Source organism: Ursus maritimus, unplaced genomic scaffold, assembly GCF_017311325.1.
Source record: "Ursus maritimus isolate PB19 unplaced genomic scaffold, ASM1731132v1 scaffold_22, whole genome shotgun sequence".
Taxonomy (NCBI): Eukaryota; Metazoa; Chordata; class Mammalia; order Carnivora; family Ursidae; genus Ursus; species Ursus maritimus.
The window spans coordinates 17,249,037-17,271,541 of NW_024424675.1; the positions used below are offsets into that span (position 1 = coordinate 17,249,037).

At 44.9% G+C, this 22,505-nt stretch overlaps 2 protein-coding genes across 5 annotated transcripts in view; one reads left to right on the plus strand and one right to left on the minus strand.

The window, feature by feature from the left end:
• Window positions 1-2,147, plus strand: part of TRMT6 (tRNA methyltransferase 6) — a 65,939-nt gene extending 63,792 nt beyond the window's left edge. The window contains exon 14 of the transcript XR_005836897.1: window positions 17-2,147. The gene's annotated coding sequence lies outside the window, so the exon portion shown is untranslated. The remainder of the gene's footprint in view (window positions 1-16) is intronic.
• LOC103674415 (shieldin complex subunit 1) overlaps window positions 1-22,505 on the minus strand; it is a 129,798-nt gene that overhangs the window by 39,289 nt on the left and 68,004 nt on the right. The window contains exon 4 of one of the 4 annotated variants that reach the window (XM_040637992.1): window positions 2,298-3,226. The exons of the other annotated variants lie outside the window; for them this stretch is intronic. Coding sequence (XP_040493926.1) covers window positions 2,784-3,226 — 443 coding nt within the window. The 3' untranslated portion in view covers window positions 2,298-2,783. Of the gene's footprint in view, window positions 1-2,297; window positions 3,227-22,505 lie in introns of those variants that run through there. 4 annotated transcript variants of the gene reach the window in all.

Consider the following 22,505-nt stretch of genomic DNA (forward strand, 5'->3'; position numbering starts at 1 on the left):
CCCATCTGTTCTCCAGATGGCGGTCCTCACTCAGAAGGGAGCCACCTGGGTTGGCTGGTGATCTCTGTCGCTTGAGCTGGAAGCTGGGTGCACAGGTGGGTTTAGTTTGTGAAAATCATCAAGACGTTCACTTAGAAACACTTTCCTGTGTGATTAGTGGAATTCAGTAAAAAGTTTTACAAGTATCTCCGTATTGTTTTGTGCTGATGACTGGCACTAAGATCTATGGCACGTGCTCACGTAGGTCACGCAAAGCAATGACTAATGAAGTGAGTAGCCGCCTTACAAACGTAAAACACTGGTAACAGTTTCTCTTCTTCCGAGTTCTGATGTTCCTGCAAGCAAACCCACCCTCACGGAGACTGCGGGAAAGGGCCACAGAGCAGATCACAGGCCTGTCAGAATGTTCTCGGGACGATAAGATGTGGGTCAAGTGATCCATAGGGCAGAAACAGACGATAATGCCAAAGGCCAGGGCCTTAATATCCTTATCTCGTAGTCTTTATTAAAGGTAAACAGAGATAAATGGAAAACGCCATCCGAACCTCACCAAGATCAAATTAGCGAGATCGCAGGGAATCAAATATCTTGTACTGACCTGTCACAAGCACTTACTCAGATACAAGCGAACACACAGCACACTCTTTTCTTCTTCTTCTTCTTCTTCTTCTTCTTCTTCTTCTTCTTCTTCTTCTTCCTTTTTTTTTACCCTAAGGTGATTCTGGCTCTTAGATTTCTAAATTCTCTGGTTTCAGAGCCTGCCTCTTGCTGAGCACCCTCAGCACCCGTAATAAAAAAGGTTACAAAGTCACTGATACCAACATCTCTCTACCAAACAGAAGTAGCTTCCGTCTTCTGTCCTTTAAGCACAGTAGGAAACATTCCAGTCTCCTTCTGTTAGTGGCCATGGAAACCAATCTCCAGGATTTCTTTCAGCGACTGAATAAGACTAAAACCCCCAGCATTCTTCAGAGGCATCCATTAACTGGCTCCACACTAAAAAACAATAAAACTACCGACCTTAAAATTCAACCTGCACGTGTTCAATGATAAGTCCCACCGGTTTCCCGAGTATTTGGGGGCCAGTTGAATAGGAGAAGCTCCTGGGGAGAGAGTCACATCATTGCTCGTCAGAGAAAACCTGGAGCCTTGTTTTCTCAAGTCTGTCTCAAAGATCTACTCCTTTCCTGTTTCCTACCGTTTGGGTCTCCTCCCAGCGGTGATGTCTGCGCTTCAGCGTGAAACACCATTTCTTACCTCTGATCGGCTCAGAGCTGGAAGCCTCAGTAGGTCATTCCTGACCTTTACACGGCTCCGCTCCCCATCCGAGAGTCCCCAAGGGACAGGGCTCACTCACTCCTCATGGGCACTTGGAAGCCGATCTGGTTGCACAATCCCCTTTCTGGCAAGCTCCTGGCGTCTTAGGCCAACCAAATTTCACCGCCAGTTTCTCAAACTAACTGCACAGGGTTGCCGGCTTCCCTTGTTGGCCCCCAAACGACAGAACGCTTTCCGTCAGTGTAATGTACGGAAGGGCTGGCAAGGCAGGGGTTGGCATGAGGCCTCCAGGGACAGTGTCAGAGAGCTCGGTGCCAGGTGATGTCATTCTACCACCGAGCCTCGAGCGGGGGTCCGGGACACGGCCGCCGAGCACAGCATCTGCCCGCACAGGCCGCGTCGGCTATTGAAAGGCGCTCCCCGGCGAAGCAAGGACGGGGCAGGGGTGAGGGCCCGACTGTTCCGAGGGTGACAGAGGGTGCGGGCAGCAGGCAGGCAGAAGGCAACAATGGCAGGGAGGAATCCACTTGGGCAAAGGATTCCTTTTTCTCTTCCTGGCGAGCCGCCAAGGCCGTGGCTCGTCAGCCTGGCGCGGCCGATCGAGCTTGCGGGCTTCGGTAGGGGGCGCACGTTTGTTTCCTTCACACCTTTCACGCGGGCAACCTGGCGCAGGCAAAGCCTTTCTTTCTTTCTTTTTTTTTTTTTTTAATTTGCAAATCTCAGCTCTTATTTTAGAGGGTCCAAATGTTCCTTCCACACCCTGTGAGTATTATAAAACAGGGAATTCTGGCTTTGGAGAGGCAAGGGTATGATTAACATGTGATGCATCTTAAACCGTATTTAAATCTTTATGTTATTTTAGGAAATACATTCTCAATCACATGGTCTCAGTTTTACAACTTGGTATGATTCTTATACTTGATTCAGCACAGAGCTTTAAACCCTTCAAAAAACTCATCTAATGAAAAAGCCTGTTCTCTTAGGTTGGGTTCTCCCAGAAGTAGACTCTGAGTCAAGGATTCAGGTTCAAGAGCTTTATTGAGGAAAGGCTCCCAGGAGACACCAGTAGGTGAACGGGAGAAGGAGGACAGGGAGACAGAAGAGGCCGAGCAAGGTGTGGTTTCGTGGGAAGGCCCAGTCTTGGCCTGATCCAGAGGGGAGCTCTGGAGAGTAAATTATGCCTCAGAGCATGTCCTTCCTTCGTCGGGGCGAGGAAGCTGTGCTTTCAGGCTCCCCAGCCTGTCAGTCACACTAGTCTTAAGTCAAAGGGAGTGGTAGGGTGGGGTGGGAGGTAGTGTGGACACGGGCTATCAAGCCCACAAACACTGCTGGCTCTCCATGTGGGCTGAACTGGCTCCAGTATCAGCTCATGGGGCGGGCGGCGGGGGGGGGAGGAGGCTGGACCCACAGGGCTGGCCGGAGAGGCCCCAGGGGATGGGGGGGCACCGACAGTGTGGGCCACAGGGCCGTCCTCCACATTGCCTACTCTTACCACTGAGTGCTACTTAGAGGTCTTTCATCACGTTCTGCTGCAAGAGGAAATGCAGGATGTCTTTTGAAAGTCCCGGGGTCGGCTTTTCATCATCCAGAGACACACGTCCTTCTCCTGGTGGGTAGAAGTGGGCGTCCTTGGAATGCCTCCGTAAGACCGAGCAGCCATCCCGGTTGAAGATGACCCGGGCCATCTGAAAACTGCGAAGGGCATACTTTTGGCTCTCCTGGCCCTTCAGTTCGTTGATTTTCTGAGACAGGCACTGGCAGACAGAGGCGGAGAGTGGATTTCTAGCGGCTGGCTGGGGATGGCCAAACATGTCATAGAACCTATCCAGGGATTTCCGAAGCCCATCATCCTCCGCCTTGGTCTCCACCTGGCCCTTCACAGAAGCGTCAAGCCAGCAGTTCTCAGAGGTCCAGGAATCATTTTGTTCAGTATTTAGGTTACTGGTGTCTGCAAGACAAGACACAGTCCAGACACATATTCAAAAAAGCCGAAAGCAGATGATGTCTCTTCAAATCACCATACTCCTGCTCTCGGGTGACCGGTCATGGCAGGACTAGCTGATTTCAGAATTGATCCCCACCATCCTGGGGTTATGCCACTTGTTTGCTCAAAACAAGAACATCTTATCTGCATGTTTCAGGAGTTCTTCGTCTACGGTCTTTGCACAGAAGTTCAGGATAGCTGTGAATTTGGACGGGGAAAAATCATACCTTTATTTTCACGAACCTCTACCAGAAATTAAGAATTTCCTTCCATAATAAATGTAGGCGACAAACCTATTAGCAGCAGTACCTATGACTTTGTTAACAACAGCTCACAGCTACTTTCATATCAAATTATAGTCCGCAGAAGATGTTATTTTTTTTTAAAGATTTTATTTATTTTTTTGAGAGAGAGAGAGAAAGAGAGAGCACAAGCAGGGGGAGTAGAGGGAGAGGGAGAAGCAGACTTCCTGCTGAGCAGGGAGCCTGACGTGGGGCCCGATCCCAGGACCCTGGGATCATGACCTGAGCCGAAGGCAGACACTCAACCGACTGAGCTATCCAGGTGCCCCCAGAAGATGTTTTTAAATATCATTTATGCCAATCACTATGCTATGGACTGAGGTGTGGCCCTCCAAAATTCATATGTTGAAGCCCTAATCCCTAACGTGACTATATTTGGAGATGGGGATTTTAGGAGGTTATTATGGTTAAATGAAGTTGTAGGGATGGGAGCCAAATCTGATAGGAGTGGTGGCTTTATGAAAAGAGGAAGAGATCTCTCTCTTTCTCTCTCTCTCTGCCCATGTGCAGGAACTGGGGGAGGGCCATGAGAGGACACAATGAGAAGGTGGCCTTCTCGTAGCCAGGAAGCCCTTCCCAGAATCCAGCCATACCAGCACTGGGATCTCAGACTTCCAGTCTCTAGAATTCTGAGAAGATAAACTTCTGTCGTTTAGGCCACCCAGTCTATGGTATTTTGTTTTGGTGACCCAAGGAGACTAAGACACAGTGCTTTGAAACTACCACAGTTATTAGGCCTGATACTAGATCTTATTATTAAAGCATTAATTTACAAAGCATATATTGGAGACTCTTAACTATAGGGAACAAATGGAGGGTTGCTGGAGGGGAGGGGGTTGAGGGGACGTGGTGACTGGGTGATGGGCACTAAGGAGGGCACTTGATGGAATGAGCACTGGGTGTTAAATGCAAGTGATGAATCACTAGATTCTACCCCTGAAACTAATAATACAATATGTGTTAACTAACTCGAATTTAAATAAAATCTTAAACCAGATGCCAACGGGATCCAGGGCACAAATGCAGTAAAGACCGCTAATGTAGACAGCGCTGGGTGTTTACACAGTCCAGACACTGTCTTTCTCTATTCCCTACAGTAATCCTATAGACTCTTACCTCTCAATTAAAATCACCACCTTTGTGATTTTTAAAAGAGTAACAAATAAACAAAGTGACTTAATAATAGACAATACGAAGCCAGAATTGGATCCCTGATCTCACTTTCTGTACCTCTCTGGGAACCCTAATTCTTTTTTTTTTTTTTTAAGATTTTATTTATTTATTCGACAGAGACAGAGACAGCCAGCGAGAGAGGGAACACAAGCAGGGGGAGTGGGAGAGGAAGAAGCAGGCTCATAGCGGAGGAGCCTGATGTGGGGCTCGATCCCATAACGCCATGGGAACCCTAATTCTTAACACAGAAATCTCTTAGCTCTTCTGAAACATAGGACTTTCTTCTCCATGTGTTCTAGAAAAGATCCCACCCAAATAATTTGCAGAATTCCTTATGCACCAACCAGTTTTAGCCTTTAAAATTTTACACTTTAAATCAAAATATTATATTTTCCTTTTCTGCTCTGATGTAAGCTTTAATAAATTACTAGCTTTAATTCCACACACACTCCCTTCACCCCCAACTCAATTAGTAGCCATCATAAAAATCTTTGTCCTTGCTAATGATGACAAAGGTTGTGTGATACAGTGCGTGGTTTTAGAAAAGAAGAAGGGACTTGGGGTTTTGACTGTAGTTTTGTTACGGGCTAAACAGCATAGCATACTCCCTTGCTGAGCTTTAGCTTTCTTATCTGCAAGAGTTTCAGTAAATGGTCTCTCTTCGAGAACTTCTGTGGTAAGACAAGGAACAGAAAAGTCGATAATCCAAAGCATCCAAGGATATGGACGCGTGTGGTGAGACACACGTAGGCCCACACACGGACAGACATTCACTGGCCTACCATACAAGCAGCCCAACAACAAAGCATTTAGCCACCTTGAAGAATGGCTGAGTTGAGGCTGGTTGTAGGAAAGTACGCGATGGGCTGCGCACATCTTATTGTTCTAGAATGCTCAAATACGGATGGGGGCTTGCCGAGGGGGAGCAGAAGGCAGCTCAAAAGGGATCACCTGGCCGCGTCTGGAACAACTGGAGCATCAAAATCGATAATGAGAGTAACAGATGATAGACCATTTATTAAAACAGAAAACCATGAGAGCACAAAATAACTGAAAGTTTGATGAGGAACAGGATATTTGCAGTCTCAGAGTACTTCCCCCTAAAATACTTACTAGTTACAAATGGAAAAAGAATAACTTCATCATGGAGAAACCCAGCACATATCACCTCAATCAAGTGACCTAAGTGAGGGGACAAATCGAAATCCTGTTGCCACGTAGCCAGATGCAAGAGGAAGACACGCTCCTTCTCTGATAGTCCTGCCAAAGCTGCATCATCAGAACCCGATCATGAGGAAACGGCAGACTAAACCAAATTGAGGGACATGCTACAAAATGAATGGCCTGTACTCTTCCGAAATGCCAAGGTCATGAGGACCAAGAGAAGGGTGAGCAAGGCTGTTCCACACTGAAGGATACCGATGAGACATGAAAACTAAACATAGCACGTGATTTTCCACTGGATCTTTTTGCTATAAAGAACATTCTCGGGATCGCCCGAATGTGGGCTGAGGATCAGATGGTAATAATGTACCCTGTTAACCTTCCTGATTTTGAGAGTTTCGTTGGGTTATGTAAGGGAATGTCCTTGTTTATAGGAAAATCAGGGGTGGTGGGCATCAGGCTGGCAACTTACTCTCAAATAATTCATGGAAAAAAAAGTTCTTTGTATTGTACTTACAAGTTTTCTATGAGTTTGGGATTCTCTCAAGAAAAATAATTAAAACAAACCTCTGGAGGAATAATCGAAAAAACTTCCTTTGGTGGCCTACTTAACTATTAACACAAACAAACAAAAAGCCTTATTAGCCCAGGGCTTGGCAAACAGTCCTTGTCTCTCAAGTGGTAATGGCTATTACAGAGCCAAGGGGAGAGGGGGGCGGGCAAGGGGTCCCATGATGGCAGGATGAGCTGGCCCTTCCCACCTTCTTCCCCAAAGATGATCTGGTCCTGGGGACGTAAGGCAGGAAAACAGGGGCTGGGAAGGGTCAATGGGAGAGTGGAAGAGAGAAGGCAGGTCTTCAGCAGTGACACTGAGAAAGCCAGGGAGGTCCTGAAATTACCACCCGAGGCAGCCATTTACACGGAATCCTCCGAGTAACACAGCAAGGACTTGTTAAGGAACTGGTCAATAACTTTGATTTGAACCCAATGAGCCTAAAAACCGGGTTTGTCTCCTCCGCTTTTCATGTAAATATCAAGCTGATTGCAACTCAACTTCAAAGAAACCCTCCTTCCCCTTCCAGAAGAGCAATGACAACATGGGTTGAGTTATTTACTACTCAGTTCTGGTGAACACTGTCCCCAGCTCATTTCAGTCTTTGATTTCCTTTTAAAACTTGCTTTACTACCAACAACAAAGCCATCTCTCTAATCATGTGGCTGTTGCGGCCTTTCTGCTATCTGGGATTCTTTGCCAGCCAATAGAGTTAATCGCTTTTCTTTTCCTGATGTGCCTACGTGTGGACAGAATGCCGATCTCTGATAACTCAGTCGGTTCCTGCACCCTTATGTTCAAACTGCACCTTATTCTTATATTCACACAGCCCAGACTTGTAGGGCTCTCAAATTGGGACAGTAATGTTTACTCTAGGGAGGGTCTGGGGATGTTTCTGTGTCAGTGATTGGAAAGTGCTACTTGTATTTAGTGAGTGGGGTCAAAGGGGTAAACATCCTATCAGGCACAGGACAATCCCATACAACAAAGACTCATCCTCCCCAAAATGCCAATCATGCCTCTTACCCCTTGAGAGGAACAGTGGCTCAAAGGATAGATTCTGGAAAGAGTAGAAAGTGAATGCTGAATCCTACTGCACTGTAATGTATTGCTTTGCCTTGGGCTCCCAGGCACCTCTGCTATTGATCCCTGCACAATGCCTTTCTTGCTGGCGCCCATTTGTACCATGCATTCCTCCCCTCTCAGACTTGAGACCATTTTATTTTTCTCAGCAAGGGGTCCAGTCCCAATGATGTTGGCATTATCTAACTCGAGTGGAATTTCTCTTTTTATTGTAATTTGCTTCTATCACAAATAGAATTTCTTTAGGAACTGACAAGAAAGGGAGGAAGATGGCGCTGGGTATGGCCATGCTGTTGCGTGCATTGTTTCCAGGTCATCTATCTACCAGAGCACCCGTTTGTTAAATTTTCTTTTGACTGGAAAGAAAACAGCTAACATACAGATGTTTGGGATGCTTACAAACCTAAAAGTATTTTCATATTTTTAGGAGTTATAGATGATAGTTTGTTCAGTAATCCCAAGCAATCGATTAGCATGGAGGATTTGAGATTGATGGCTGCATTCTGTGAGATGCCATTAGCCTTTAGAAACCCAGATGTTTAATGGGGGGTTTCTCCTAGAGAATCTTCCACGGCGACTTCTGTGGTTGATAAACGCACAGCAGGATTTTATCTCTTTGAAACATTTTAGCTTTCAACTTTAACACATTTTTCCTAAATGGTTTTGATATTTAGAATTCTGTCTCCCTCATGCATCAGCCTCAATAGCCGCCCACTCTGCCTTATTTGTTCAGACTTTCTTTTACTCCCAACTGCTAATTGGGAGGATCTGTGGTTTCAAGGCTGCACCGAGCGGAAAGAAATCAAAGACTTAATAAAAAAAGAGAATTGTCAGGATTTAAGGAAAGAAGGAACTGTGGCTCATACAGTCTCCTTTTATGTTGCTCAAAGGGAATGCTGCCCCCTTTTCGGGGGGGGGTGCGAGGTACACTCCTACGTGTGGCCCCGCTGCCTTGGTTCATCTGTTGGAGGCTCCTTGGGTTCTGAGCGGCTCTAAGAAAGTCACGGGCATAAGAAGAACCAGGTGAGTGGGGCAGGGACATGTCCTGGTCAACGGTCACGGATTAGCACAATTTGGATGCACTGACTCCTCTCTTTTAGGACAGCAGTCAGACTTCGGAGGCCCCACAGGCTCTCTACATGGGTGACACTACCCTTTTTAATATATTAAGGGCTATTGCCCGTGGATCTGGAGCCCTGCTCCGCAGGCTGCGTCTCCCTGCCCAGACCTTTTTTTCCTTCTTACCCTCTTCTGTTCCTCTCACTCCTGCCGCTCCACTCCATACCTGCAGGGGAAAAGAGGAGTGAACCGGATCACTGGATATACACGATTAAGTCCCCCTCCAGTCCCACAAGCTGCACGGGAGTCTGGCTGGAGCGACAGCTCTGCATCATTGCCTGGAGAAGCCTGGCTTCTTTCCTGAGCCTTGCAAGCTCCCTCTTCAGAACCTCTGCACCTGCCGTTGCTCTGCGTGGAACATGCTTTCTCCACACATCCGCGTGATTGGTTCCCTCACCTTCTCAGGTCTCGGTTCAGATGTTATCTTCTCAGGGAGGGCTCCTGTATCAGTCAGGGTGGGCTAGGCTATGCTACATAACAAGCAAGTGCCAAATCGCAGGGGCTTAAAACAACAAGGGATCACTTCTCACTACTTACAGCTCCACGTCATACCAGATCTGTGGCATGCTTGCCCTTTACCCTGGAAGCCAGGCCACCGGGGCAGCCACTACCTCAACATTGCTTAGTGACTGCGGCAGAGGGAAAAGAGCCCGGGGGGAGCAGGCAGTGATTGGGAAAGTCCTGTCACGTCTGTTCACCTATCACCGGCCAGTGTCAATTCATATGGCCAAGCCTGATTTCGAAAGAATGAGGATGAAAAATTCTCCTGTAGGGGGAGGCAGAGAGTACTGGTGACCAATAATTCCGACTTCCATGCCTTCCCTGAGCGCACTATTTAAAATTGCCTTTCCCTCACTCCTCTAGGCCTTGTCTCTATATCCCTTACCGGCCTTGTATTTCTATATAATAATCTAATCTAATAATGTAGGATTTGTTTACTGTCTATCTTCTCCTGCTATGGCATTCATTTCTCTGGATACCCGCTGTACCCCCAGGGCCTAAAGCAGTGCTCGCACAAGGTAGATACATTTAAACTTTCTGATGTTTTGTGTTACTTGAGTTTCATTTTCAAATAAAGATGTAAAGGGGCATGATTACCAGGGTAACTAATACTCACTACGGCGACTGCGAGGTTTGCCCAGGACAACCCCCGTTGATGCCTGTTGTCTCAATCATTAACAGCACCCTCTTTCGCTCTGAGAAGGGCCCTGGATCACACAATTCATTCCATGTATACATGTATCACGATACAGCTATCACATGTAAGTTCCTGCCAAACATCCCCATGTCCCGGGGCGGGGGGTGGCTGAGTTTTGATGCCACAGATAATCTCAGTCTGTGGGTTAAATAATACGGTGTCTACACACTTTTGGTTTTTTCCCCAAACTTTCTATTCTACTATCCTCCAGGACAATCCTCCTTTCCTTCCCCTTTGTTTTCACAGCAGTCCTTTCTCCTAGCCCCTGGCTGTCCAAGAACTGGTTGGTTTCTGCCCTGCAGGTAAAGGGCCTCAATTCACTATACCCCATCAGTAACTCACGATGAGTCCGCTTTCTGGTCTCACGTGACTTTCCACCACGGTGCAGTAAACCAGCACTGGAGTTCTAAGGTACCTTACTGTCTCTTTAATAACATAAAATTAATGACCAAAAAAATCGATAAGCGTACTCCCCCTTTTGCCCGATAGCAACCCTGCCGTCTGCAGCTTGTATATTTCAGGATTTGCAACTGTTCCTTTAAAGGACAAAACCCACAGACTCACAAAGCGGTGGGGGCAGGGTGTGGCTATCAAGATATTTCATCCAAATTAACACTTCAGAGGACGGGTGGTTGGGTCAGGTGCTTTTGAAACTGCAGTCTGAGTCTGTACTTGTTTACATCTGAAAACTAATCCTGATGACTCACCCAGAGGGGAGGTGGCATATGCTGTCACCCTTCCTCCTAATGCTGAACAGATGCAACGGGCAGAAGGAAGCTAGGGTCCTCTAACAGGCAACTGCTGAGAACGAAAATGAATGCTGGAAAAAACCAGAAATAGTGTGATCAGTGAAGAGCCCTAAAATTAAGTGCCCAGCACAATTAATAAGGCTCATCTCTGCCATCTGACTGGTGAGCTATCCCACTGGTACCTTGGCCTTTTATATTTTCTTAAGAAACTAAAGTGTTCTGAAAATTACAAAGGACTAGAATACCCAGACTCACACCACGCCATACTGACAACCAGCATAGTCATATTTGCTTCAAGACTTTTTTCTTATTAAAGAAGTAAACATTGAGAAGCCTGGGGGCTCAGTCGGTTACGCGGCTGCCTCAGCTAGGGTCAAGATCCCAGGACCCGCACTGGGCTCCCTGCTCAGCTCTGGGGAGCCTGCTTCTCCCCCTGCCTGCCGCTCCCCCTGCTCGCGCTCTCTCTCTCTCTCTGACAAATAAATAAATAAATCTTTAAACAAGTAAACATTTTAGTGATGGGTGAAACAGGTGAGGGGATCAAGCAGTGCCCTTATCGTGATGAGCACCGGGTGTTTTAAGTGTTGAATCACTCTCTTATATGCCTGAAACTAACACAACACTGTGTTCACTACACTGGCATTAAAATAAAAACAAGATAACAAAAAAAGAAGTAAATATTTTAGTTAAAGTTGACCACTTCCACATAGAAATTCATTCCTCCCAGGCCATTTTTATTTACGTCGTATTTTTTTATTATTTGTTTTTAAAGATTTTATTTTTAAGTAATCTCTACACCCAGCGTGGGGCTCGAAGTCACAACCCCGATATCAAGAGTCACGTGCTCTACGTACTGAGACAGCTGGGCGCCCTTTCCAGCCCATTTTTATACCTTACATATATTATGTATCCCTAAGCAATACCTTGTTGCTTTGTGTGATGGTCATTTTAATTTTATTTTCCATATACAAAGTTTTGCTTTTTTTCAACTCCACTTTCTGATTTCTTCCTTCCCACCACTGTTGATATTCTGTATGAATCTGCTTGATCGTATTCTAACATAAGAACATACTGCATTATTTTTCATCCATTTCCTTCTCTTGCGATGGCCATATGGGCTGTGTCTAATTTTTCCCGATCACCAACGAGGACTTAGTGAGCCCCGGGTACCCACTTCCTGGTGTACTGGCTCTGGAATTACATCCAGTCGTAGAACTGCTGAGTCGAAAGGGAAGTGCGTTTTCAATTTCACCAGAACCTTCCAAATCACTCTCCACAGTGTCTGTCGCACTCCCGCCAGCAGGATCTGGGTTTCCCTGTCTCTCCACAGCTTCGCCACACTCTGATACTGGCAGACGGTGTCCAGTCCTGTCTCCTTACTTGGGGTCACATCTCCCTCCTCCCTCAAAGTGGCTGACCTGTTCTTCAGACACTTAGCGGCCAGTTGGGTTTCCTATACTCTGAAAAATGACATCTTCTTTACCCTTTTTCTACCGGGCTTTGTCTCTTTCCTATCTCCTTTTCAATGGCATACAAAATGAATTACTGACAAAACAGTATCTTCGACTTTTCTGCACTTGATCTCATGACTAGATTATCCCAGTCAGGGGCTGGACAAAAGACCTCGAGGTTTATTTTTGTTTTAATGACGGATCTTCTGAAGACAGCCTTCGCAGTGTCAGTTTATTACTTCCAAAACATGACCCTGTGTCTCTAGTCCATTTAGTTAAAAAGTCACGCACCGAGCCAGATCCAGGGGCAGGGCCAACAGCCGGCTTACTGCGTCTCATTTTCCAGGCAAGAAAACTGAGACAAAGAGCAGGTCTCCAGAATCACTTCATGAGGGGGTTGGTGGATAGACCACGGACAAAGCTAATCTGCTTATTAATTTTCTTCATTAAAATGATCTTCACGTGGCTGACATTTGCCATAATTAGGAGCACGCTGGCCGTGATGAGCCAGGCAGGGGAGTTCTCTCTAGATGGTTCATGTAATACAAGTTCAGGAATCACAGGCCGGGACCCTAAAAATGCTGAACAATTCTCTTCTTTAGTAGGAGATTAAGGCTTCGCCCGCGGCTTGATTTAAAACAGCTTCGTTTTGCATGTTGTTAAGTAATCACCAAATTAAAGGATCAGAGCCTGACCCCTTTGCAGCTAGAAAAACCATAGGGGATTATCTGGTCCAGCTCTTGCACTTTCAGGACCAGAATCTGACAGCTAGAGCTGGAATAAGAACTTGGATCCCCTGACCCCATCCAGGTTCGGGGCACGGCCCTTGGGTGCTTCTGCACTGGGAGCCCAGACGGGACAAGAGAGGAGGCTGTCAGACCAGAGAACCTGAGACAGGATCTCCTTCCTTCGGGAGCCACTGGGAATTAGGAGCTTCCCTGCAACACTTAAAGCAATCATTTTAAAATGCCCCCCCCCACGCTAAATGCTTTTTTAAATCTCATTTTACACGGGATGTTTCAGCAGATTTGTTTCATATCATGGCCTAGATAGTAAGGCACAATCAGGAGCAGAAAAGAAAATCAAATGATTCTGATCTAGGTTGCTATGGCAACGTTGCTATTTTGAATACGATTGTTTACTTCAGCAGAATTAAGTTCAATGTGAGCAGCTAATTAAGATGAGGCTTGAAACTTGAACCTTAATCTTCACTGTAAGGGGAAAAAAAGCACTTTAAAAATGATGCTTGAAGTGTTGCTGGAGACATATTTTTGCTGGGGAAGCAGAAAACGGATTCTTTTTTCTTGAAGAGGAACGGGGGCCTACTCACCATCTGTCCAAATCCACGAGTCAATATTTCCTAATTTTAAGAGATAAAGAGGAACAGAACAGAACTCTTATCAAAACAGAGCCAGTCCCGGTGTTGACATCAGCAGACTTGCTGAGACCGACAGGCAAGGCAAGTCTGGTGCTTTCCTACATACAGTAGTATTTTTGTTAGACGCATATTTGTGTAAACAGACTTCACTCCACATCAGATCAACATTACGTGTATCTGTGCGGTAACAGGTTGAATTGTAAACACGCCAGAAAGCAGAGGTATAGCTGAGCACTCCCCCTTCAAAGTAACCACCCTTCGAGGCCAAGCTCTTATTTTCGAAATGCTGACATCTCTGAGAACGTGCTGGAGCCTCTTAGGAAGTGTCTCCACTCCCCCTGGAAGCTTCTTCTGGGTGTCCTCATTGATGGCAAATCTCCATCCTCGGAGGACACAGTTACCTTTTCGGAAACTATCAAAAAACATTAGGAGTAAAAGCTGATAAATCACGTAGGTGATTAAGCAGGGTAACATGGAATGAGGCAAAAAGCAAGGTTTACCTCCAAAAAGAAACTGCTTTCTTATGTTTCACACACTAGTTCTGAAAGCAGTTCTTACAGAGAATTCCACAACCAATTCCGTGCAGTGGCAGGCAGCATGGTATTACATGAATTTAAGTTCTAGCTTCTGTAGAACAGCTCATCGTCACAGGTCAGAAATCGGAATATTTCTTTTTTTTTTTTTTAAGATGTTTTATTTATTTATTTGACACAGAGAGAGACAGCCAGCGAGAGAGGGAACACAAGCAGGGGGAGTGGGAGAGGAAGAAGCAGGCTCCTAGCGGAGGAGCCTGATGTGGGGCTCGATCCCAGGACTCCGGGATCACGCCCTGAGCCGAAGGCAGACGCTTAACGACTGAGCCACCCAGGCGCCCCAGAAATCTGAATATTTCTGTCCTGATAGAGGAGATGCTTGTGAGCACAGACTGGGTTTAGAAAGCTTGAGTTTGAGTGCCAACATGGCCACTTCCGGGCTACGTGACCTTGGGCAAGTTACCTGACATCTCTGAATCTTCATGTCCTCCTCCGTAAAATGAGGATGATAATAATGATCCGTTCCTCATAGGGCAGTTTTAAGAATTAAATGCTTTATTTGCATAAAGCCTAGCACACCGTTTCCACTCAATAAATAAAAGCTACTCTGTCATTGTTATTATGGTGACAAGAGCAGCCCCAGCAGCAATGATGTTACATATAAATATTAAGGTATTTGTCGTTTAACACCAAGATTTTTATTTTTTTTAACTTATTTTTAAAAGGATTTTATTTATTTGTCAGCGAGAGAGAGAATAAGCAGGGCAAGCGGCAGGCGGAGGGAGAGGGAGAAGCAGGCTCCCCACCGAGCAAGGAGCCCAATGCAGGACTCGATCCCAGGACCCTGGGATCATGACCAGACCCAAAGGCAGAGGCTTAACCGACTGAGCCACCCAGGCGTCCCACACCCAAGATTTTTAAAAGTGAAGGGTAAATGCTCTGTGTCTCTACATGCAGGGATAGACACATATCACAGGGCAAGTCCAGATGAACACGCATTCCTTCCTGACTGGAAGAAACATCACCTTTACCAACAGCTAGCGTCCCATCCTGGCATCAGAGTTGATGGGGTGAATCCTGGTAAACATCACCCACCTCGCGGTTAGGACTGACTCCGGAGGGGTCCCAAGTGCACGCTCTGCAAAGCAAGCATGAGCCCAGTGTGGGTGGAAACAGCAGGTTCCTCGGCGTGTGGGAGTGTCAAACGCAGAAGCCCAGGCTGGGGGGCCCTCCAGCTGTCCCCTGACACATCTCCCCAAGGCGGGGGAGGGGGGCCAGCACCAGAGCGTGGGTGGGATCGAAATGACCTGTGGGGGCCTAATGGCGGCTGTGGTTTCATAGTTGATGGAAACGAGGAACCAAGTGAAGAGCTTCAGGGAAAAGCTGAGGTTAGTAAGTACACCGAAGGAGGAGAAACAGACTGCATCCAACAAACAAAAAGAGAGATCGGGAAATGAGGCAGACAAGAGCGAGGTTCACAGAATGACTGCTGGAGGCGTCAGAACTCTAGTGCTGGGTTACATTTTAAAAGGCACGGTAAGACTGAGAAGAGCCATAGGAGTGAATCCTTCCCTCTCCCCCTGCCCTCCCCCATTTACAGTTGAATCTGAGGAAGGGCGAAGCTATGAGCCTTCTTTTCTGGAGCAAACAACATCAGAAACTATAAAGAGCTCAGAAACTGGGGGGAAGGCCATAAACATTCAAAAACAGCATAATATAATACAACCCATGCAGAAAAGGCCTTCGAGACAGCAGAGAAATAAAAGCTGGGGCTGACTGAGTGGCAGAAAATATGAGACATGAGGGGTTTAGGATGTATTTGTGTTAAAAGGTTTCCAACACGGGTTATTAAGGGCTAGGAGTGGGAGCAAATACGGAATTGAATTTCTAACTTTACAAGGACACCTCTAGTAGGATGGCAGAGATAGCTATACCCCCCCCCAAAGTGATGGGCAAGATACTACGAAAGTCCTTCTTATTACCAAATATCTAAAAATTCCGGGTAAATTTTTTTTTTATCTCTTAAAATGCATGACTGAGCTGGACTAAAAGGAAGGGGAATCCTCAGAGACCAAAAGCAAAATCACAGTGGGTGTTCCAAGAGGTAAATGAACACTGAGCTAGTGTCTTGATCTGGCCAACCTTAATGGCGCTCAGGTTTCCAGACGTACAGTCTAGCATCGTGGCAAGATTGGGGAGAGGGGGCTTGAAAGGAGGTTACTGCGTGAAGCTGAGAGCCCTGAAGTTACACCCTGAAGATGAACTAGGGAAAAAAAATGCCTGGCAAAGGGTCCCAGTAAAAACACTTGTTTGTCTTGGCTTTGGCCCTGGGTAGAAGAAAAATGAAACATCCCTCTGGAGATTTAACTATGAGGTTGACCTCACATGTGTTTGTGGCCTGAACTGAGACTATTTTTATGGTCTGAAAAACCCCAGCCAGGAATTTATTTCGGTATGGTCCCAGACTAATGTGCCCTCATTTGTTTAGAGAAAGCAAATGCAAATCCTCTTTAGAAGAATGTACCTTCCTCTCAAATGTCAAAATTCCACTGAACAGGAGCTCACAATAAAAACAATACTCACAAAACGCACACTGAAACAAGGCAATGGAGCCAGTCCCAGAAGGAATCTCCCAGAAACTTTAGATATTAGTTAATGGTCACAGAATATAAAACAAGTATGTTTACTATGTTAAAGAAATCAATTAGGAAATAGAAAGTTTGAGTTAAGAACAAGAGACTACAAAAAATAAATCGGTGAATTAGAAAAAGAAACAAAAATAACTTAGAAAAATGGAAAATTATGATAAAGGCTATTTATACCTCCGTAGATGGGTCAAATTGAAGATTAAACACCACTGGAAAGAGAACTGGAGAAGAGGAATCCGATTTGAAGATACCATTCAGAATTCGGCACAGAGAGATGAAGAGATGGAGAAAACAAAACAAAAAAATGAAGAGATCAGTAAGTCAAAGTGAAATGGTCCCACATGCATCTAATTGGAATTACAGAAAGACGTAATAGAGGGAATGGGGAAAAGGCGATGCACAATGAGTTACTGGGTGGAAATTTCCTAGAACTGATGAAAGCATGAATTCTCAAATTTAGCGATCGTAATGTTTTGCAAGCAGGATAAATAAAAGAACCCCCATTGGTAAGCATGAGATAAAACTGTAGATTATCAAAGGCAAAAATAAAAATTCTCAAACCACCCAGTAGAAAAGACAAAGAGTCCCCATAAATGAATGACAACTCAGTTGACAGTTGATGTCTGGACAGCAACAACAGAAGCAAGACGACTGTGGAATAATACCTTCGAATTCTAACAGAAAATAACTGCCAACCTAGGATCACTCAGAAAATGATGAGGAAATTAAGACATCATTCTCTTCCCTGGCCAGAACAACAGAATAATAAATGTCATAGCCAGATTGTCCCCCTGTCCAAAGTTCATTCTTTAAGAACACTCAAAATGGACAATATTCATATCACCTAAGTCAATTTATGGAGATTTTGCCTGGAGGCAGAGAAGTGAGCTACTCTAGAGAATTTTCATGTTTTCTATTCCTTTGGAGATGTGCATCTGATTAAATCACTAATATGGTCCAGCTCTCCTTGAAACAGGGTCCCCGTGCTAGACTTTGATCCCAAATCACATGTGGCCATCTTAAAAATGTAATTCATGTCCACCTTACATTTTGTGTCGTAAAGTTTCATTCTGTAATGAGCCAATTATGCAAAATAATTCAACTTCAAAGTTGTTCTCATTGGTTTTATAAAAAAATGCAGATGCTCTCAATGTTTTGTTTTGCAGATGACATTTTCTCTCTCTGCAATCAACTATTTCCATTTGCTTTTCAAATAATTACCAACTTTATCTCTCTAACTCAGCTAATGCCTGCTGCTCCGGTGGCCTCAGCCTTGCAATACTAATTATGCAGTCACTGGCTCCAAACAGTCTTTTGAAAAAAAGGAAAATAATTATTTTTATGCTCATGATATTCATTCTCTTTGAAGAGATCACATGAAAGAAGCTGTATAGCTTAGTTTTAAGAAAGCAGTTAAATTTTCTTTTAGTCAATCAACTATGGCAATCATAAGAAGATAAACAGAGACAGAAGTTTTGACTCACAAAGTTACTACGGGGAACATTCAGTGCCTTATTGATATTTTGCAATTTTCTGTTACCTAAGGTCCTCCTTAATTTCATTTCACGTGTAAATGAAATCATTTTCTTCCATAAATCTAGAAGGGGACACAAATTTGTAGGGGAGTATGAAAAAGAAAAAAGAAAAAGCGACCTGATTCTACTGGTTATTCCAGGGGACTAAATTTTTTTTGAGCTCTGAGTAGCAAAATCTCAAATGCACTTGAAACTTTAGCTTCTAAAAAAAGCCCCCACCCCGCAAATCCACACACACAATAAATCTTTCATGCACATTTTTGTTTCTCTAGATCTCGATCTGGGTGGTGGTGAATTGGGTGTATACATATGTAAAAATCCACCAAGCCATAACACACAAATTTTTTTCTCAATTAAGAAAATATCTACAGGGGGGCGCCCGGGTGGCACAGCGGTTAAGCGTCTGCCTTCGGCTCAGGGCGTGATCCCGGCGTTATGGGATCGAGCCCCACATCAGGCTCTTCCGCTATGAGCCTGCTTCTTCCTCTCCCACTCCCCCTGCTTGTGTTCCCTCTCTCCCTGGCTGTCTCTATCTCTGTCGAATAAATAAATAAAATCTTAAAAAAAAAAAAATATCTACAGGGGTGTCTGGGTGGCTCAGTCGTTTGAGTGTCCAACTCTTGATTTTGGCTCCGGTAGTGCTCGTGGGATTGTGGGATCGCTCCCGCATTGGGCTCCACATCCAGCATGGAGCCTGCTTGGAATTCTCTCTTTCCCTCTCTCTCTGCCCCTCCCCGTTTCCCCATGTGTGCAGGCACACACACTCTCTCTCTCTCTAAAAAAAAAAGAAAGAAAGAAAAAGAAAGACAGAAAATATCTACACACACACTCCCTGTCTTCAGTAAGTCCTAGATGTGGCATAGAAATTGAAGTTTCAAAAAAAGATTCCCAGATGGTTCTAATGTTCACTTAGGTTGTAACCATTACTCTAGGGCATCTCTTGATTAGAATAAACATTCGGCAAATATTTGTTTCAATGAATGTATGAATGAATGAATGAGTGAGTGAATGAATCAACAAACTAATAAATATCTGTGTTATTCGTGGTCGTAGATGTACCATTGACTAAGGCCAGAAAAAGCCCTGAGCATATTTTAAAAAAGAAAAAGCATGCCAGATGTTCTAAGCACTGTCAATGCCTATCTCATTGACTCTATCAACAAATCTAGAAGCTAAGTGGACTGTTCTTGATCTTCGGGTGCAGCCAACATAAATCACTACGGCTACTTGAAGAAGAAAGAGAGGTAGTTAGAAGGATACCACAGTACACGCTGCTGTTGGGAGACCTGCAGACACAGACTCTAGGAGAAGCTTTGAGGAATTCGTCCCCAGACCAGCCAAAGAGGCTGCCGGCTCTTCATTATTAAAACCTAAACAATGAGGAAGCTGCTGCTCCAGATGGCTGCTCCAAGCTAATGCAGCTTCTGCTCCAATCTGGAAGCTTCCCCGTCAGGAAGGCTGCCTGTTGAATGAGGAAGCCATCAGCAGCTGGTTCCAGACCATGCTGCCTCTGCCATTACCCACCCCAGTTAGAAATGAATATCCATGCCCCATCTCTCTTCCCACATAATCTAGGTCTGAGTCCAAATATTTACGGGAACGCATCTGATCAGCAGATCTAACTCACATCCAGACACTAGCTATAAGAGATTCTGAAAATGGGAACTTCCGTCCCCTGTAAGAGAAGGAGGGAACAGGCATTGAGTGAGCTCACTGACACACTCACAGATAATGAACTTGAGGCACAGAGATGATGAAACTTGGTCGAAGACACACAGCAAGTAGGTGGCAAGGTCAGGATTCAAACTCAGGAACTATGGCCCTAAACGCTACGAAGGCATCTAAGAGAATAATCATCGGTGCCCAGGCAAGCTCACGGGTGTGAGGTCTCCAGGTCTCGACGTATAAACTTTCATACTCGTATCGACTGTACTCATTAATCCCGACATCACTCTAGAATTTTAAGTCTCACAGTTTCTCATCTTCACAATTCAAAAATATGTTAATTTACTTGACCATTTAATCTTTCGTTTGGGAAGTGTTCTCAAGTGTTGGCGGGGAGGGTTGTCCAAAAAGTTCTTTTTTTTTTTTTTTAAGATTTTATTTATTTATTCGACAGAGATAGAGACAGCCAGCGAGAGAGGGAACACAAGCAGGGGGAGTGGGAGAGGAAGAAGCAGGCTCCTAGCAGAAGAGCCTGATGTGGGGCTCGATCCTGTAACACCGGGATCACGCCCTGAGCCGAAGGCAGACGCTTAACGGCTGTGCCACCCAGGCGCCCCTGTCCAAAAAGTTCTATCACCAAACAGTGACTGAAGACATCCACACCGGGGCTTCAACAACTACCTCCAGCTCTAGCTCCCCACACTAGTTCCATGGTACAAAGCAAAAGGACATTTACAAGTATACTGGAGGTATTTTAGGACTTCCTAATGGAACATCTAACTATTCCATTTTCATCAAAAAGTTTGGGAAACTATGTCGGATGTAATTGAATGATGGTTATTTAGCCTCTGCTTGGAAGGCTGACTATTACAAAGCTCTTATGAACTGGAAACCATGAGACTAAAGCTTGTGATGTATCCTGTTATTTGAAACTGTATTTCTACATATCCTTAGTACAGTTCGGTCTGTCCATCTTTCTCCATCCACCCACTCATCCATCCATCCATTCCCCCACCCACCCATCTATGTGAATGACCCAGATAACAGAATAAAAATATTAAACTGTATCTAAAATAAACAGATCAATAAATACAGACCAAGGTTGAGAGGAGTGGGAAGAGTCAGTTCCAAATCACAGGATGGAAATGTTGAAAGTTCCTCACCAAGGGGAATATGTCAGCTATTTTTAAAAGACTATAATTTTGAAAAGAGAACCTTCTAGGGGTAGGGGAAAGAGAAATGCTTCATTTGACATGACAAGTTATAAATTGCAAATCTGCCAGTTTGGGAAGGGTAAATATTTGCCGAAGATGAAGTGCACGGCAGAGGGATGTCATTAAATCCACGGTAATTAAAAAGTTCAATTTAGTATCACGTGCATCTACTCCATTTTTGATGCGCCTACAGCCTCAACAACTCCGAGCCACAGTCCAATGGTCTCCATGGTGTAGAAGGAAATGATAAATGTCTTCAGCATGACTTCCAACAAAGTGAGTCTGAGTTAATTACTCTGTGTGCAAGTGAAAATGGATCTGGTTAAACAAATGGGCCTGCCAGCCAAGAACATTGGCCACATGCTGGACTAAATCTCGTATCGATCAAATGCACATCAAATGCTCTCAGACATGTGCACAGAAGGAGGGCTTTATTCCTTTATTTCTTATTCGTCTTGGGCTCTATATGTTGTGATGGCGGATTCCTGCAAATATCTGGTGATTTTTGGCTGTGTTCATAATTTAAGGGTGTGGCATTAAAAAGCAATTCTGAAGCCCTTGCTATGGGTACAACTTATAGATTGGTGGGCTTCATATGGGGGGACTGATAATTCATTCAGGTTTTCCAGAGACGGATCCTCTCATCTCCAAACTGGCCAGAGTGATGGATGAAGATGCTGTTTTAGACAGGAAGGTCCAGGAAGCCCTCTTGGAAGAGGTGGCATTTAACCAGAGCCATAAATGCAACGAGGGTGGGAGGAAACAATGTAAATATCTGAGAGGCGGGGTCCAGACAGAGGAAAGGGCAAATGCCGACTCCCTGAGCTAGGAGCAGGTTAACAAGGCTAGAACCAGCCAGGAGGCCACTGGGGCCAGAGCACAGTGAGAAGGAGGAGACAGAAAGGAAGGTGAGCATTTATAATGTGTGAAAACAATTTCCCATGGGGCACCTGGGTGGCTCCGTAGGTAGGGTATGCAACCCCTGATCTCGGGGTTGTGAGTTCAAGCCCCACGTTGAGTGTAGAGCTTACGTTAAGTAAATAAAACATAAAATTCTTTTAAAAAAAATTTCCACCTGGACCTTGTAAGAGACATTAAAAAGCATAACATTAAAATATTTAGTGGTACCTTATAAAAAAAAAAATCACTCTGTCTGACTTGCCTTTGGTTTAATCAGGCAGCTAACAGTTATGTGAAAGTATTTATCTGATCAATCGTGTGAAGATTGTGCAAAATAAGAAATCCATACCTCATAAACACTTACACTAGAGACTCTCTGAATAAGATCGAAATCTGTACGCGCATCGGAGCTAAATCAAAGGAGGCAGCTCGCGTTGTTGAGAAAAATCAAAAGCTTAAAAAAAAAAAAAACAAAACCCAAGCAGTTGCCAAGGCAACAAGAAAATCATTCGACAGAAAATATAGTTTCCATCTCAAGCACGTTCACATGGCGAAGCCAAGTATCTTCCGGCCCTGCG